The sequence below is a fragment of the Triplophysa rosa genome, linkage group LG10 (assembly GCF_024868665.1).
Source record: "Triplophysa rosa linkage group LG10, Trosa_1v2, whole genome shotgun sequence".
In the NCBI taxonomy this organism is placed as follows: Eukaryota; Metazoa; Chordata; class Actinopteri; order Cypriniformes; family Nemacheilidae; genus Triplophysa; species Triplophysa rosa.
In genome coordinates this window covers 581,372-600,781 of record NC_079899.1, presented here as the reverse complement: position 1 = coordinate 600,781, position 19,410 = coordinate 581,372, and the positions used below count along the sequence as shown (strand labels likewise).

At 42.8% G+C, this 19,410-nt stretch overlaps 1 protein-coding gene across 1 annotated transcript in view; it reads left to right on the top strand.

The window, feature by feature from the left end:
* Positions 1–19,410, top strand: part of LOC130560269 (solute carrier family 2, facilitated glucose transporter member 9-like) — a 35,750-nt gene that overhangs the window by 9,342 nt on the left and 6,998 nt on the right. Inside the window, exons 2-5 of the mRNA XM_057343937.1 lie at positions 1,632–1,819; positions 5,458–5,568; positions 10,368–10,469; positions 10,585–10,660. Coding sequence (XP_057199920.1) covers positions 1,632–1,819; positions 5,458–5,568; positions 10,368–10,469; positions 10,585–10,660 — 477 coding nt within the window. The remainder of the gene's footprint in view (positions 1–1,631; positions 1,820–5,457; positions 5,569–10,367; positions 10,470–10,584; positions 10,661–19,410) is intronic.

Sequence of the window (19,410 nt, the reverse complement as noted above, 5' to 3'; positions counted from 1 at the left end):
CAACCCCTGGTCTTAGCTCATTCACTTATATATATAGTTACCCGCCCACCTGGAAAAGCACCTTTAATCTCATATCTGGAACCGGGCCTGGTCACAGGTGGTGAAAATTTACATCTAATATGGATTTTATAATGAAGTGTGGCAAAATGGCTCTATGCAGCCACCTACAACATTTCAATAAAGTAGCTCTTGCGCTATGTTTCATGTAAATATATTAAGGGTAGGCTCATGTAACATTCCAACAGCTCCAAAGAAGTATCTTACAGTATTCTAAACCCAACAGGAAGTCTGCAGTTTAAAATTTTATCTCAAATGTTTTGTAGTTTTTACCTTTTCCAGGCATTGTACAACTCTTAGAGATTTCATTATATGTGAACATCATTTTATAGATTTCATTATATGAACATCATTTTTGTTCAGTCTAATCTACAGGCCTTTGCCATGTTTAATTGCAATGCCTTTGGGTTTTTGTTCAATGGCGTGTCCACAGTGGCCTTGAAAGGGTATGATGTTTTGCCATGAAACATGAAGAACTTGTTGCGTGGTTAGGGATGTTCAAACTTCACACAAGCATCCCCAATGTGCACCAATATGTGAGGGCTTGATTAGCTGCTTGCAGCTTTAAATTTAATTGCGTCTGAAGCTACAATGAGTCTAAATATGCAGTATCATAGCTAGGTTTCATGCTGCCTTGTTAGGGCAGGGTGGTAGGTCTCTTTACAAAAGTGTATTTGATTAACCAAGATTTGTCTGTTAAATTATTAGAACTTTACCTGCTTTCAAAATGTGAAGCACAGCCAAACATACTAGATCAAACAGTATCCACTGCTAAGGGGAATATTTATCAATATCACCTCAATCTTTAAAAAAATATTTGGAACACTTGCAAATTAACAGATTTTAGTTCCAGATATACGTACCAATCTCTCAGTAAAAATAAAAGTATGATACTGGAATATTTCTCATATCATTTATCACCCCCTCTAATATGGCTCAAAAATTCAGGTGAAAATTGTCATTTTTAACCTCGCTCTACAAATAAATGGATTATTTAATTAATATTCAGCAGCAGTATTCAATATTTTGGCTTTCATCACTACTGATGTTGGTCTTCTGTAAAAATAGAAAAAAAATTGAGCCAGGACCTCTGGTTGAGTTGACACAGAATGACTCAGTTATATATATCATGATTAATTAACACTTATATTTGCCATTATTATATGTGAGGTAAAAAAAGGTTTGGATAAAGGATAATCAAAATTTTGCATTACTTTACAGAGAGAGCTAACAATCGACTAGTAATGTTCTGCCAAAAGAACAACAATGGTGTAACCGAATAGTTACAAATTAGCTAGTCACCTCTATGGACTTAACATTCCAGTGTAAGAACTTACCAACGGTTGGTGCAACCCTACCCAGGAGATTAGTTGCTTTCTGTTATAGTTCTTTCTGTGATCTCAGAAGCTGTTAACTGGCACTACAAAGGCCTGTACATCATATGCTACTGCGACCACAATGATTAGATTATTTTGTTGTATTATGGTGTTCTGATTAGCATTTCAACATAAGACAGCGTGATCTGATACTCTAATAATATGATGCTCTTTTGTGCTATTGATTGCCCTTGGCAGCATTGAAGTGCTACCATGCAAAGTGTGACATCCAGGGTGAGATGGAGGAGATGGAGGAAGAACAGCGCACAATGACATCAGTGGAGACTGTTTCAGTATTGCAGCTCTTCAAGGATTTGTCTGTGCGCTGGCAACTTATCACCATCATTGTGGTGAATGCCGGAATGCAGCTGTCTGGAATTGATGCGGTGTGTATTTGTTTGTGTGTTGTTAACAGTTATGAAGAAGAATATTAACTCTTTCCCTGCCAGTGTTTTAAAAAAAAGTTGCCAGCCAGCGCCAGCGTTTTTTAACATTTTCTCTAAACTTTGATGGCTCGTGGTACATTTTCTGTAGTGAATATATGGACAAACAATATATCAAATGAATGAACAGAGTCTTTGCTTTTAAACAAAATAAACTGTATTCTATCTTCATTTGTTCTTTTTTGTCACCTCTCAGATGTGGGTAGGTTTCTTCAAAACTGCATCACTTTGATTAAACAGCTGAGATAATTCACATTTTTTTGTCAAAGACTCTGACCAGAATAGATTCAGAACAATGATTAAAAACAGATAAAATATATACGTTCTAGGTTCAGAGACTCTGTACTTTTCCTAAAGGTGTGCTCCACCTGCTGTACAACAGTACAAACACCGATTGCCGTAATAACTGGTCCCGTATTTATCAAGCTTCTGAGAATTACTCACAAGAACACTGCTAAGAATTGATTTAAGAGTTAAAAAATTCTTGGCTGAAAGCTGCGCTTAAAAGTTAGTTATAAAGCAGCTCAGTCATAATTTAAGTGAAGTGTACAATTTATTTTATTATTAAGTTTATTTATTTTATTTAGCCTTGTTGTGCAAGTTCTCTGGAGCTTGTGCAGAGGCAGCAGCTTTTGCCAGAGGGGAACTGGAATCCCCTGGTTTGGCCTGGGTTCTCCTGAGGTTTTTTTTCTCGATTAGAGTTTTGGGTTCCTCGCCACCATTTGCATACTGTTTTTGCACTATCTGCCTGACCGGGGGGGCTGCTTTAGACTCTTAACCTGACCGGGGGGGCTGCTTTAGAATTTTAAAGTTTTACTTAATTAATATTGCATATAGGAATTTATTATCTGCTATATTTGACCTGTGCTTCTCTCTCCTTTATCCTAAATGTGTGCTCTCACTGAGCGTGTGTGTGTGTGCGTACTTGTCTTTGTATGTACGTGTGTGTGTGTGTGTGTGTGTCTCTGTGTCTGTGTGTGTTGGTGCGTGTGCGTGTTGTGTGTGTGGAGTGTTTTGTGTGTGGGTGTGTCTGTCTTCTGTGTTTTCAACCTTTTCTTGTTTTTGCAGGTACAACTTTGATTGTTTTGCTTGTAGTCAATGTGTCTCATGTACAGCTGCTTTGTAACAATGAAAATTGTAAAAGCGCTATATAAATAAAGTTGAGTTGAGTGTACTAAAGCGGACTAAATCTTAAGTGTCAGGTTTAGGGATGATTTACGACACTTTGCTGTGCCGAATGGGATTTTGGATGACGACATTGGCATGGACCAATGACTGAATATATTTCCTTATCTAAGAATATTCTCTGATACATTCATGTTGAATGGTGAAATTCCTAAAAGGAGTTTATATTCAACACGAATATGACAATAAAGACTTTTCAAGAGAGTACATTGGAAATAAACACGTTTCCGCCATTTCTTAATTACCCATTTTAAACCGGTGCTGGAAGTTGTTTTTATTTGCTTTAGTCAAGTATTTTTGCTTTAAATACATGTTATTTTCGGCATACATTTTTGGCATAAACTTTTCTTGCGTGTGAAATCACACATACCAGAAGAATATAGCATAACGAGAACGTGCAACAGTAGGCTACATAGAGCAGAACTCGAATGCGTGCAGCATTAATGACATGTACGGGCTGCGTGCCTTTTATCTTGCGCACATGAAGTTTGTTTAATGTATAAATTAATTTATGAAAAATTATGTGTAGATGCTGTTTCATTAATAAATGCATTTCGTTAATTCATACTTTAAAAAAGTGCTACCCGTAATTACGCCTATGCAGGGCAGTAATGAATTTATGTGTGTATAGTGTGTAGGAACCGTTTTTTCAAGCTTCTTAAAGTGCCATTTTAGTCTTAAGTGCTGAGAATTCATGAAATTTAGTACCACCGATGCCCATTACCAGGGGCGGTCTGGGCCGGTTGGACAGACGGACGTATTATAAACGCTAATGCACGTTACATACATAATTGGGAGCAATTATTTAAGACAGCTGGAGAGGTCTCTCAAGTGCTTAGGAGTTGCCACTAGGGGCTTGTGATGGCACTGAGGAGACAGAGATATGTGGTGGACACAGTGGTTGGCCAATGGAACCGTATCATTCCACATTATACACGCATGAATTCGGTACTCCCCTGCATAGGCGTAATTGCGGGTGCCACATTTTTAAAGTATGAAATTGCAAAAGGAATTTATTAATGAAGCAACATCTACACATCTTTTTTTCATAATTGAATTTATACATTTAACAAACATCTTTGTGGGCAAGATAAAAGGCACGCAGTCCATACATGCTGCTTGCATTCGAGTTATGCTCTATGGATCATCAGTACTGTTGCGCATTCGAGTTATGCTGTATTGCTATGGATCATCTTGTTATGCTCTATTGCAACGAATTTCCATTATTTTTGCACATTTTCGTTATGCTGTATGTTGTTCTCAATGGTATGTGTGATTTCACACGCAAGAACGTTTATACCGAAAATAACTTCTTATTTAAAGAGAAACAATTCGACTAAAGCAAATAAAACAAATTTGTGTCTATATCATAATGTATTCAATTGAAAAGTCTTTATTGTCATATGTGTGTTGAATGTTAACTCATTTTAGGAATTTCACCATTCAACGTGAATGTATCAGAGAATATTCTTAAATAAGGAAATCTATTCAGTGATTGGCCAATGCCAATGTTGTCCCGTTTTGTAGTGTTGTAAATCATCTCTAAACCATAATTTAAGATTTAGTCCTACACTTCACTTAAATTATGACTGAGCTGCTTTATAACTAACTTTTAAGGGCAGCTTTTAGCCGAGATTTTTTTTACTCTTTAAGTCAATTCTTAGCAGTGTTCCTGTGAGTAATAAATACGCGACCAGGTCTTTGGCAGGGAACGGTTGAGATAACTCGTCAATGGCAGGGAAAGAGTTAAAGTTTGTGAAAATGGCTATAGGGTCATTCCTTGCCAACTCAACCAGAGGTCTACGGCTCGAATTTCAGATTTTTTAAAATAGTTTTACAGAAGCAAGACCAAGATCTGAAGTGATAAAATCCAAAATATTAAAGGTCATTGATTAATATTCACCGAGTAATCCATTAATTTCTAGAGACAGTTATAAAATTAAATTTTCTCCTTGAATGTTTATCCAAATTGGAAGGGTGAAAATGACATGAGAAACATGCCAGCATTATTTTATTTTTACACAGAGATCAGTAGATCTATTAGTAAAATCTGCTGTCTTTAGCAATCTTCATTGCCAATGGTGACAGTTCAGGAAAAGGCATTTTTCATGTTCTTTTTACAAAATTCCATGCCTGTTATACAGAACCATTAGAGATACTACATTTATTTTAGGGACTACATTTATAAGGTCCTGTATGGTTCACTCCTAGAGATATGAGGATCTAAATATGGCTTCATGAGTAAACTGTAAAAATGGTTGGTCTTGCTTATGTAAAATTATTTTAAAAAACCGAGCCAGGGAAATCTAAAAAATTTGGTTAATTTGACATTAAATGACCCTATACTGTTGTTGTAGATAAAAACAGTACTGATGATTTTAATATTTTATTTCTAGATCTGGTTCTACACCAATGCGATATTTGAGAATGCCGGTATTTCTGCTCATCAGATCCAGTACATAACAGTAGGCACTGGAGCCATAGAAGTCATCGCTGGGCTCATAGGTGTAAGATTGCACTGACTTCTCAGTGGTTACATTGGTTATAGAAAAGAATCACCCCCCTTAAAAATAATCACATTTTGTTGCTTTGCAGCTTGAAGATGGACAAAATGTTTGTTTATGCAGCTGTATTTATTCAGTGCAGCTTATAACGTCCTAGCAAAATATATAGCACCAACATGCTGTATTTTTTTTTAAACTGAATGGTTTTGGACTTGGAAAGAAGATCACCCCCGTCCTAAAAATGGCTTGTAAACTGAATCAAAGGACTGTTTCACCAAACAAGATTATGAATAAGCAAGGCTAATTTTGGTTAGTTAGACCTTTTTGTCAGTGGATTCAGTTTCATAAAGCAAACCTAAAAAGGTTTGAACTCAGTTACTGTAAAGGGCTGTTTCATAAAGGTCACCTAGAACAGCGGAGATTAAAGTCCAAAACCTTACTTGAATGATCTGATCTAATCAGTCGCGCTTAAATAGGTTTCACAAAGGTTAGCTTTAATTCACGTGATCCCACTAATTAAAACGAGGATCAATTAGTCAAGATAATAGCGCATACATGCTGTTGTTAAGCAGCCCTGCAAGTCAAACACGGATCAAGTCGATCCACTAAGGAAAAGAAAGCGGCGATTGGTAATAAATTAATAAGTATAATGTGCAATGTGTGTAATTAAGTTAAAATGTATGTATATTGCCTATTTTAATACAAATAAATTAAATAATACAATCTTGGATACAGTACATTAATCAACCCACCCTCAGCCTATGAGACCCAGACACCACCTCAGTCCTTCGACCCAGCGGCTACACCTCGGCTCTTACCTCCCTCATCTTCACTGTGGCCCGTCATCCCTCTGGCTTCACCAGGCTCCCTCGTCCCTCCAGCTCCGCCTTGATCAGTCGTCGCCCATCCGTCGCCTTGGGGCTCCTCTCCTCCGGCTACACCTAGTCTCTCCGCCCCTATGGCTTTTTCAGTTTCCTCCTTCCCTTCAGCTCCACCTCAGTCACTCTGGCTATGCCACGTTCTGCCTTACTTTTACATTTACATTTATGCATTTGGCAGACGCTTTTATCCAAAGCACCTTACATTGCATGATACTACACATTTGTATTTGAGTATGTGCAATCCCTGAGCTCAAACTCATGACCTTGGCGTTGCTAGCACCATGCTCTAACCACTGAGCTACAGGATAGCTTTCGCCTCGGTCACCTGAGCTATCGGCTTCGCCTAGGCCCTTCGGACCTTCGGTGTCACCTGGGCTCTCCGCCTGCGTGGCTCCACCCTGGACTCTTCCCTCGTCCTCTCCGTCGTTCGTCCCCAGGGTGTCATCTGTCTGCTCTCCACCATGGCTCCTTCCTACCTCCCTCTACTCCGCCCTGGGACCTCCTCCTGGCTGGTCTATGGGTCCTCCTGCTCATCCTGCACTGGACTCTTCCCTGCCTTCTCCCCTCAATCATCACCTCCCCAGCCCTATGGACCCTATGGACTATCCCCTGCCCCCTTCCCTTTGTCTACCCCTCATCCACCACTTGAGACCCTCCCCCCTCCCCTGTATGTTCGTTGAGGTGCGAGGGGGGTACTGTAACAACTCCACCACTGTCTGCCAGGCCCCCCCACCTGCATCAGCACCTTCACCTGGCCCTTCCCGTTCCCATTCACCGGACTTCTAACACTACGGACTACACTCCCCATAATCCCTTGCACCTGATTATCCCCTGATTACACTCACACCTGTACCTCATCTCCAGGACACTATTTATACCCTGTTTCTTGTTGTGTTGTGGGTCTAGTCTAGTTGTATTATGTTCTGTGCAATAGTTGGACCTTGCTTGATTACCCGTGGACGTTACTTGTTATTTGGATTGTACTTACCTGTGGATGTAACCCATTGTTTGGATACTCAACTGCGGATGTCACCTGTCGTATGTTCACTCACCTGTGGAATTACCTTATACCCGGATATTTACACCTGTCTTCTGTTCACAGATTAACCCTGCAATAAACCCAAGTCTATCTCAGCTCTCCGTGTGGCATCATCCTTCAGCCCAGTATTGTTGCAGGTGGAGTCTCAATTACAATGGGCGGAGAATGGTTGATGTGATGGGGTAGATTGCAGACAGAGGAATGTAGATTTATAGTCTGTTTTTTATCAGATATCTTTTTTTTTCCCACAAGAAAAGAACACAAATAAATAATCAAAATAATAATTCATTACATTTATATAGCGCTTTCTGGGTACTCAAAGCACTTTACATCGAAGGGGGAATCTCCTCAACCACCACCAATGTGCAGCATCCACCTGGATGATGCGACGGCAGCCATGTTGTGCCAGAATGCCCACCACACACCATATTATTGGTGGAGAGGAGACAGTTACGAAGACAATTAGTACATATGGGGATGAATAGGAGGCCATGATGTATAGAGGCGAATGGGCGAATTTGGACAGGATGCCGGGGTTACACCCCTACTCTTATTCGAAGGACATCCTGGGATTTTTAATGACCACAGAAAGTCAGGACCTCGGTTTAACGTCTCATTCAAAGGACGGTGCCTTTTTACAGTAGTGTCCCCGTCACTATACTGGGGCATTAGGACCCACACAGACCTCAGGGTGAGCACCCCCTGCTGGTTTTACTAACACCTCTTCCAGCAGCAACCTAGCTTTCCCAGCAGGTCTCCCATCCAGGTACTGACCAGGCTCAGCCCTGCTTAGCTCCAGTGGTCAACCAGTCTTGGGCTACATGGTGGTTTGGCTGCTGACATAGACACTGTACACATTTTTTTTAATTATTTTCTAAGTATAAATTCAATGAATTGCCTCAGGGACATGACAAAATGCTTGGTGTGAGACAGAGAAAATATATCTTTTACAATAAAAACATTTGAATGCAAAAAAATATTTGTATTCCTTGTAATGGACAAACCAAATCATAAAAAGATGCTATTAACATTTTATTTTGGTGAACCATAACTTTAAAAACTCAAGGGGGCTGAAAGATTACCGAATTCCAGTAATGTAATATATACAGTGCTGTGCAAAAGCTTTGCCTATCATTAGATTTCAACAATTGTATAATGTGCATATCTAATTATTATTAGGCTTTTTTTAGATTACAACCAGAAAATACAGGAATTTTTTTTTAAAAACGCATCTGTGGGCTAAATTAAGTAAATTAGTGACACGTAACCTGTTGTTTCAACGCTACTTAATAGTATGCTTCCTCTCCCAGCAAGCAGCTTCAACCTCCAATTAAATAATTTTATGAAACTGAAGTAAAACTGAAAATGTAAAGCTACAAAATATAAGGCTAAACTAAATTATTTGCATATGTGTCTCTTATAACCCTGCCTGTTTCATTGTCATCAAACATCAATTTATTGCCACAGTCCTTCTCTACAACCATCCTTGGCAGCCTCTCTCTCCTCAGGCACACAATATACGTATAACACATACACAATGCATGCAATTTTCCCTTTACTTTAGTAATGTGTAAATCCAAAAAAATAAACTGTATGTCAGTACACTGGAATTATTTTGATTTATAGTAGATTTTTGGCAATATAATTGTTTGGAATTGCTCTGTGTAACAGTTCGTGTAGAGAACACTCAAAGGATGTAGATATTCCAATATATATTTAATAACATCCAGGACGATCAAGACACAGACAAGCACAACACCATTACATAAACAATACCAGACCAAAAACTGAACTAAGGAGAGAACTTAAATAGCACAGATAACGAGGAGTAAACCGATGACGGGATTAACTAATAATGTCCAAATGATGGGGATCAGGTGAGATGGGTCAAAGGATGATGGGGAGTGTAGTCCAGTGTAAAACGAGGGCAGACAGTGGATTGTGAGACTCTGTTAGTAGCTAGTATAATTTTATTAGGAATGTTGAAATTAAAACTTTATTTACAGCTTTATTTAAAACGTTTATTTAGTCTATACATTTGATATCAAGTACCGTATACTTTAACAGATGCATGTCACAGACAGTATATTCATTCATTATTGTGGTCTATAATTTAATTTATTACACGTATTCATTTTTTATTAATAATGATTAATAAAGGGATGTAATATTGCATCATGACAGAGAATTATTGGTAATATAATTACATTACATGCAGGAAGGAGGTAATGCCTCTTTTCCTAGTGGACCAACTTGATACACATTTGACTTGTAGGGCTGTTTAACAATAGCATGCACGCGCTGTTATGCTGACTAATTGAGCCTTGTACGCGTGAACTAAAGCTAACCTTACCCATTTAAGCTTGACTGATTAGATCAGTTCCTTCAAGTTCACCCTCAGCTGTAGCTCATTGTGACGAGGGAGGCGAGACGAGAGTCGTGGGAGGAGGATGCGAGGTTGGTGTTGCGAGTGATAAGCTGGGCGTTACACCGGTCTCGCATCTCTCACGGCTCTCGTCACGCCTCCCTCGTCACACTCATCATCTTACTAAATAGCATACAAAGCCATTTGACTTTCAACTGTGATCAGCTGTGGTCATTTTGATTAGCTCAGGAGAAGTCAGGAGATGGATACAAAAATATTTCAAAGGCTTAATCAATGCCCATATAAAAGAACGTGGTTCTTATTTAATTTAATTGATCAATTCATTTAACTGTGTGTGTGTGCATGTGCATGTCTTTACAACTTTGACATCATGGTAATAACAAATAATGATTTATTGTTTTTTTTTTTGTAGATGTTTTCTAGTCATAAAATATCAGCAAAAAAACCTCCAGATATAACAGCTCTGTTTCCAACACAATTGTTCTAAACCTTTCAGTGCTTCACAATTGAGCGTGTTGGTAGAAGGCTCCTAATGATCAGTGGTTTTAGTTTCATGGGCATTTGCTGTGCTGGAATTACTGTTTCACTATTGTTACAGGTAGGTCTGAACTTCTCTCTGATTCAAGGGCAACAGTAAACTGTATTTCTATAATTTATGCTAAATATTTATTTGTGTGTGTATAGCCACTAGGGCTCTGCTTTTATTTTGCCAGACTCATGTGACTTTCATGCGTTATATCAGTGTGGCCTGTGTGGTCGGAATTATTGCTGGATTCTGCATAGGACCTGGTGAGGATGTCTCATTGTGTCACATTACACATTGCATGCATTCTGTTTCATTGACTGCATCTGTCTGTGACAAATTGTCAACCCAGGCTCAATGGTAATACGTACCTCTGCCTACATTTCTGCATAACCCGAAATACGCAGCTCCAGGTAAAAATAGCTGCATCTTATGGGAGGAAAGTCCACTAGAGGCGTGTGTTTTTTTTCTCCTCTAATGTGAGTTTCACAAGTTCGTCTATCAAATATTTAAATAAAGCGCCAAGATTAATATGCATATTTTGGGGTGCTGTCCAAGGGAGAGGGCTCTGAGTTCAGTATTTGCCCGAACCCAGAGTGCAAATGGTGGTGGGGACCAGTTCGGCGCTGGGAGAAGCTGCAGACTGAAACATCAGCTGAGCGGAGAAGCGGTTGGGGGCTGACACCATCGGAATCCGGCAATCGTCAAGGCATTTATATAGGATCTTGCAGTTCCGTCTCGCATTGTTTAGCGGCTTTGGATGGAGAAATTAGCCTCGGTGATGAGACTGCCGAAAACAGTCGAGAAAAATTAAGGTAAGAGTGCTTGTCTATATGTATAGGGGCTTCCTTTTAGGCTGATAGGATAGATGTAATTGCTGATGACAAGCAGCTGTGTAATTATTTGCTCGTGCTCCTCCTGAAATTTGTTAATAAAACCTAATTGATTAAAAGTTATGAAGCAGACATGTGCACAAAGTTAGAAAGTTAGAGCACCTAACCCCACTCCACCCCTACCCTAAACCTAAACCCAACCAAATAGAAGACAGCCACGGGTATTTATTGCAAACACTGACCAAAAACATTATAAAAGCATTGAAAACCGGTCACGTTGCATTTCAAGTCTTCTAAAGCCATACAGTATCGTTGTGTGAGCTCAGTAGGTTTTAATCAACAACGATCGCGTGACACGATTGCACCAAGTCATGTTTCATTCAAAAGCATGAACTGAAGATTATACATAAATAATGTTCACTGTCGTCTGCTTTGAAACCTTGAATGTACTGAGAAATCAGAACTGAGAAAAAACAAATGCCTCTAGTGGGGGTTCCACCCGGAAGATGCGTACCTGGAGCAATGTATTTCGGGTTATGAAAAAATGTAGGCAGAGGTAAGTATTTGCAATGAGCCCATGTTGCAAATTGTTATATTTACAGCCTCAGAAAAAAAGGGACCATTTCAAAGACCAGCTTACAGTTTAGGAAAATAAAAAAATCAGTTTGTCCAAAACTGAATATTTTCTCAAAGATCAATAAAAAAGATTTAAAAAACAGAAATGTTCAAGATATCCAAAGTATGTTTAATTATGCACTCAATACTTGGTTGGGGCTCCTTTTGCACTAATTACTGCTTCAATGCGGCGTTGCATGGAAGCGATCAGCCTGTGGCACTGCTGAGGCATTATTGAAGCCCAGGTTGCTTTGATAGCGGCCTTCAGCTCATCTGTATCTGTTTGGTTGGATGTTTCATATTTTCTTCTTGACAGTACCCAATAGATTGTCTATGGGGTTCAGGTCAGGCGAGTTGGCTGGCCAATCAAGCACAGTAATATCATGGTCAGCAAATCAGTTAGAATTAGTTTTGGCACTGTGGGCATGTGGTAATTCCCGCTGCAAAAGAAAGTCAGCATCTTCAAAATGCTTGTCAGCAGACGGAAGCACAAAGTACTCTAAAATCTCCTGGTGGATGGCTGCATTGAATTTGGACTTGATAAAGCACAGTGGACCAACACAAGCAGCTGACATGGCACCCCAAATCATCACAGACTGTAGAAACTTCAAACTGAACTTCAAGCAATTTGGATTCTGTGCCTCTCCTTGATTTCCAAATAAAATACAACATTTACTTTCATCTGAAAAGAAAACTTTGGACCACTGAGCAACAATCCAGTTATTTTCCTTCTTAATCCAGGTGAGACGCTTCTTGCGTTGTTTCTGGTTCAGGAGTGGCTTGGTTCTAGGAATGTGACAACTGTAGCCCATTTCCTTAAGACGTCTGTGGCTCTTGTGGCTCTTGATGCCCTGACTCCAGCTTCACTCCACTCCTTGTGAAGCTCTCCCGAGTTCTTGAATCGGCTTTTCCTGACAATCTTTCCAAGGCTGCTTGTGCACCTTCTCAGGCAGCCCCCCCATGGATGGATATCATCGTGGAGAAGAGCATCTACTCCCCGTCACCAACCGACCAAGAAGAAGCGGCCCTGACAGGGACAGCCCACGGAGAACCAGGACATTGGGCGCGGCTCCAGCCATACCACCGCTGTCAAGCTGCACTGGGACAGTCCCTGCCCCTCTTGGTCTTCAAAAGAGCTTCCTTTCTTCCTGGGCATTTCCAGCATGCAGCAGCCTCAACTCAACGTTGCGTTATGCCAATCCCAATCGTGTAGCGAAGACTTAAGGCAGGTAAGTCAGAAGACCCGCTCGCCTCCCCAGGGCTCTGTCCTTAGAGAGACAGCTGTGCTGCCAGACACAGAACCTCCCCCCACGGGACTATGTTGCAGATCTCCCTCTAGTTCCTCTGTCACGGTGTCTGGGGGCCTGGTCATAGCTCCCCAGCCCGTCGTGGTGGCTAGTGAGGACGATCCGTCTCGGCTACGCGATCCAGTTCGCCATGTTTCGGAGCATTCTTTTCACCTCGGTGCGAGGCAAGAATGCTCCCGTGCTTCGGACCGAGGTCGCCATCCTTCTGGCGAAGGGAGCGATCGAACCAGTCCCTTTGGCCGACATGTCTTCAGGGTTTTACAGTCCCTGCTTCATCGTCCCCACGAAAGGTGGGTGCTGCGCCCTATCTTGGACCTGTGCACTTTGAACAAGACCCTTCACAGGCTCCCATTCAGAATGTTGATGCAGAAGCGCATCCTGACGTCTGTCCGACTTCAGGATTGGTTTGTGGCTATCGACCTGAAGGACCCGTAAGTTCATGCCTTGATTCTCCCGTGGCACAGACCGTTTCTTGAGTTTGCCTTCGAGGGTCGAGCATACCAGTACAAGGTCCTGCCCTTAGGTCTGGCCCTGTCTCCCCGTGCCTTTACCAAGGTTGCAGAGGCTGCTAAACTGCGAATCGTAACCCTCCAGTGGTGTAGTAAGGCATCAGTTGCGTGAGTAACGACGAGAGGCTCTTACTAACGGTCGTACAGGCGGTGGCCTTTGCTACTCTAGAGGCGAGATGGCCGCCTGGCAACGTAAGGAACACTGGGAAGCGCTAGCCCTTCACCTGAGGGGGGGATGCTATGGAGACCACATCTGCCGTAGGGAGATAATACGTAGAATACCTACACGTCTCACCAGTGGGGAGATCTCATGGAGTAAAAGTGCGGGGCCCCATCCAGGGGTGTACGGAAGCGGAGTCCACCAAGGGGAGGTCACACAAGAGTGAGGAAATGTCAGACGGGACTACCCAAGGAGGGGTAGTCACTACGTGTGGAGCACTTGATCAGATAAAGGGGTTCACCTCGTGAGGGAATCTCAGCTATACTGGGCTTGGAATACGAGCCGCTCCACTCGGCTCACAAACTTGAAGTGCTTAGTGATGGATGCAATGCTTATACTTCGTCCAGTGGAGGAAGTAGGGAAGCAGGAATAGCGCACTGACTCACCTGATGAAGGGGAGAAGGCGCTTCGCAGGCGTACCCATCTGGCCATTGGTGTTACCTGTTGTGCAAGATGCGGGCAGACACTGGCTCTACACGGAGGTTGTAGAATCTCGCGAATGTTTTGGGCATAGCCCAACCCGCAGCTCTACAGTTGTCTGCCAGAGAGGTGCCACAAGCATGTGATGTGCAACGATGGCAGCGACATACACCTTGAGCATAGAGGGGGAGAGGTTGCTCTCTAACCTATCCTAGAGGAAGAACAACACAACACCGATCGCACAACTCTGCGGATATTTCCTGCGGGAAGAACACCAGGATGAGAGGAGGCGCCACTTGTAGGCATACAGTTGCCTAGAGGCTGGAGCTCTAGCCTGAGTGATCGTGCACATGACTGTGGGAGGCAGGTCACTCAGGATCTCATTGTCCTGTCCAGGAGCCAGACGTGGAGATTCCAGAGGTCTGGTCTTGGGTGCCCGACCGTGCCCTTCCCCTGAGAAAAAAGGTCCTTCATCAGGGGAATGGGGCAGGGGGGAGTCGTCGTAAGAAGTGTCAGCTCTGAGAACCAAGTCAGGTTGGGCCAATAGGGCACAAATAACAGGACTTTATGCTCCTCTTCCCTGACCTTGAACAGGACCTGTGCAAGGAGGCTCAATGTGGGGGCTCACTGCGCTAAGGTGTCCATGCCGAGGGGGGCCTCGGTCAGGGAGTACCAAACCGGGCAATGGGAGGTGTCCAGGGAGGTGAACAGGTCCACCTGTGCTTGCTCGAACTGCTCCCAAATGAGCTGGACAGCGCGGGGATGGAGTCGCCACTCTCCGCGGAGCATGACGTGCCGAGAGAGCGCATTGGCTGTCTGGTTGGGGTTGCCCGGGATATGAGTGGCCCGCAGGGATTCCACCAGCTGCTGATTCCAGAGGAGGAGGCGCCGGGCGAGTTGTGACATCTGCCGTGAGCGAATGCCACCCTGGAGGTTGAAGTACGCCACGGCAGCCGTGCTGTCCAAGTGGAGCAGCACGTGCTTGCCCTGAATGAGATGTGATGTGCCACTGCAGGCGGGGGCCTGTCTAACGACCCGACACTGCATGCCCAATGTACACAGCACCCCAGCCGAGCAGGGAGGCATCTGTTGTCACCACGACGCCCCTCGAAACCTGCCCGATTGGGACTCCAGCCCGGAGAAAGGACACATCTGTTTAAGGGGCTAGGGTGCGACGGCAGTGAGGCGTGATGGGGATACGCCTCGTGCCGGTGTGCCACGCTCTCCAGGGAACGTGACTCTGATGCCAATGCTGAAGGGGTCTGATATGCATCAACCTGAGTGACGCGACTGCTGTCGCGGATGCCATATGCCCCAGGAGCCTCTGAAAAAGTTTCAGTGGGACCACTGATTGCCGCCTGAAAAGTGTCAGTTAGTGCAGCATTGATTGGGCCCGCTCGTTGGTAAGGCACGCCAACATGGTGACAGAGTCTAGTTCCATACCGAGATAAGAGATGCTTTGCGCCGGGGAGAGCTTGCTCTCGTCCCAGTTGACCTGCAGGCCCAGTCAGTCGAGGTGCCGAAGCACGAGGTCCCTGTGCGTACACAACAGATATCATGAGTGCGCCAAGATGAGCCAGTCATCGAGACACCCTCACAGGCAAACCGAAGTAACGCCCTGTGACGAGGGAGAATGAAGACATGAACGTACGCATCCTTCAGGTCGATTGCCACGAACCAATCCTGATGTCGGACGGACATCAGGACAATCCTGACGTCGAAGCGGATGCGCTTCTGCATCAACATTCTTAACGGGAGCCTGTGAAGGGCAACATGTGCACGCTGTAGGAAATTTCAGCTCTTTTAGAAAATTTACTCTAATAGACACCTAGGTCTGCTACTGAAACGCCCAGGGGAAGTCGCACACAAGAGGACGAGTCCGCTGCTCTGTGTTGTAGAAAGTCCACTAGGGAGATCAGAGAGATAACGCTCAGCATGTAATGCCTCGCAGGTTCCGAAGAACAAAAGGTGAATTAATGGGAACGCCATCTTCCATTTATACCCGTATGCACGGGCGGAGACTGACATGCCTTGCCATTCGTCAAGTTCATTGGCCTTTTAAAAGTACAATCAGAGATGATATGTTCTCAAGTTCAAACACCATGCTGTCTCGACACAACGTCGAGAGACCGACAGAAAGGGAACCATATTAACAGCATCATATTAACAGCAACATATCAAATCTTTTTTTTTTTTTTTTAAAAAGTGAAGTGAAGTGAAGTGAAAGTGAAGTGAAAGTGAAGTGAAAGTGACCTATTAGTCAGATATGGTGACCCATACCTGAAATGTGACCTCTGCATTTAACCCATCCAGAGAGTAGTGAACACATGCACAGCAAGTGGTGAACACACATACACCCGGAGCAGTGGGCAGCTATCCCTGCAGCGCCCGGGGAGCAAGTAGGGGTAAGGTGCCTTGCTCAAGGGCACCTCAGTCGTTACCCGCCGGCCCTGGGAATCGAACCGGCAACCTTCTGGTCACGAGTCCGACTCTCTAACCATTAGGCCACGACTGCCCCGTGTTTAAAACAGTATACAAACATGTTTAAAACATTAAAATTAACAACAAGTGTTTGTTCAGATACTTAACTTTATAACAGTTTCGTTATTTAAAACAGCATCGAGCATGATTCACGACAGATTAATAATTACATAAGCATAAATATTACAAAAACATTTCAAATATAAGATATTTACTTAATGAGATTCTTGGTCTTTTTATACAGGGTTATATGTCCTCTTCAGGAGCCGTGTAATGTCCAGTTTTCATGGTTACTCTTAACTGCCACAAGTGCTGTGTATCCCAGCTAGCCAAAATACGTGACTGTTTAGTAATGTCGATGTAATCTTATGAGCAAACTTATGTCGTTATGTCGTGGCGACCGGAAAAGTGAAATTTCTGGATACGTCACCTCGACATAACCTTGTGACATAATGTGCTGGTCATGGTCACGTCGTGACAACGTAATGGATTAAAAAAAATGTGTTGGTAACCAGTTAGTAAATTAAATATTTTATTTAATATTCTTTGGGCGGACATGCAGTACAACTAATTTAAATTGTACTTTTTTGCCCATAACTATTTTAGAGACTTTTAAAACAACATAATGAATCAGACTCAGAGTTGGAATACTTTTCATTTATATAGATAAAACCAACATATTGACAGCAACATATCAAATTGCGTTTAAAACAGTATACAAAAATGTTTAAAAACATATTTGAACAACAAAGTGTTTGTTCAGATACTTATAATAACAGTTATAACTGTTACGTAAGGGATAATATACAGGCAGCCGGTTGTTATCGCAGAAATAAACCCCGACAGTGTATCACATGTACACGTGTATGTACATGACTTTCTTACTAAAGTTCAACACAAAAAAATCATTTTATATTTGTTTAGAGCAGCTAGTTCGAAATATGTCCCATTCAAATGGCACGAAGCGACTACTATGCAAACCTCATGATTACGGTTAAATAACGTTTCAAACTTTTACAGTAAGTTTTGTCTGTGTGTGAGGACGCTGCAGGCAGTCATGTAGGGCAAATTTGTGTTCTTAAGTTAAATAAACTTCAGCTGATTTCCCGTGTGCAGGGAGTGGAGAGCAGTGAACACTGTGTAGGGACCATGTCAATCGGAACACAGTTAATTCATTGAGCGCTCTTCTACCGAGCTGGTGATTTAAATCAGGTGTGTTAAACAAGAAAGAGAAGCAAAAAATGCAGAGAGTGCCTTGCCAGGGCTGCGTTCAGCCCCGACAAAACGTTGCAAAATGTTTTTTAAAAGGAAACGTGTCATGATCCTGCCTCTCATTGTCATGCTTTCCTAGACTTGTGGCAGGGTCATGACAGTCCCCACATGTTTTATGTGAGACTCATGGTATTGCTTGTTTTGACTTGCCATGTGTCCTCCTGTCTCGTCTTTGTCCCTGCCCCCTCGTTTCCTCACTATTGATTGTTTATGATTTCATGCCCCGCACTTGTTCCCCTCTTGATTTGGTTCCCTTTATTATGACCTTGTGTTTTCTGTCCTGTGCGAGTTTGTTTTGTTCCATGTCTGTTAAAGACTTCACGTCCTGTTCCTGCGCCGTGTTCTGTGAGGTATTGTCTAGTTTAGTCAGTGTAAGTTTTGTCAAGTGTTGTACTAGACTAGTCTAGTCTAGTTTAGTTAGTCTTCTGTCATGGTCCTGCCTCCTTGTTCATGATTTTCCGGTCTAGTGGCAGGATCGTGACAGAACCCTTGTGTTTAGTGTAGAGAGAGACATGACATTGTTTGTTTTGACCTGCCATGCTCTCTCTCTCGGTCTCGTCATTGGCCCCGCCCCCTCGTTCTCTCGTTAGCTTCCCTTCAGTGTTTCATCCCTGACACCTGCCCCTTGTTAATTATCTTTTGTTTGTCTCCCTATAAAATACCCTCGTGTCCATTGTCCTGTGCTCGTTCGCACTTATGTGCCTACCTGTTTGTGTAAATCCCTGCGTTTGCTCATGTTCCTGCTGCCTTGCCTTGCTTTTGGATTGTAAGTTTTGTGTATTACCTTGCCCTGCCTTTGTTACCCTTCCGTGTTTTATAAGACGTTGTGTCATTGTTTTCAGTTAGTTTATTTTTGATCCTGTCTTTACGTTTTGCCCCCACGTGGGAAGTCTTTGATTTGTGTTTTTTCTTAGTTGGTTTTGCCCCATCGTGGGCTTTTGTTTTGTTATTAATAAATCGTGTGTATTAACCACTTCACTGCCGCTGCCTGCGCTTGGGTTCCCTTTCTGTCGGTCTCTCGACGTTGTGTCGAACCGACAGAATGGGGTTTGTCTTGAGAACCTATCATCTTCTGAGTATTTAGAAAAGGCCAATGAAAATTGGCGAATGAAATTTGCATGCCAGGCTCCTCCCCGGATGTCCGGGTATAAGAGGGAAGCCGGCGTGCTCATTCATTCACCTTTTGTTCTTCAGAGCCTACGCATCTGGTGAGCTTCTCTACGATCTGGATGATCTTTCTTTCTGCTGGAATCTACGACGTGGACAGCGGACGGTCCCTTCCTGCAGTGACTCTCCCCTGGGCGTCTCGGCAGTTCCGGAGGTGTTCGAGCAAATTTCCTTTTCTAAAAGAGCAAATTT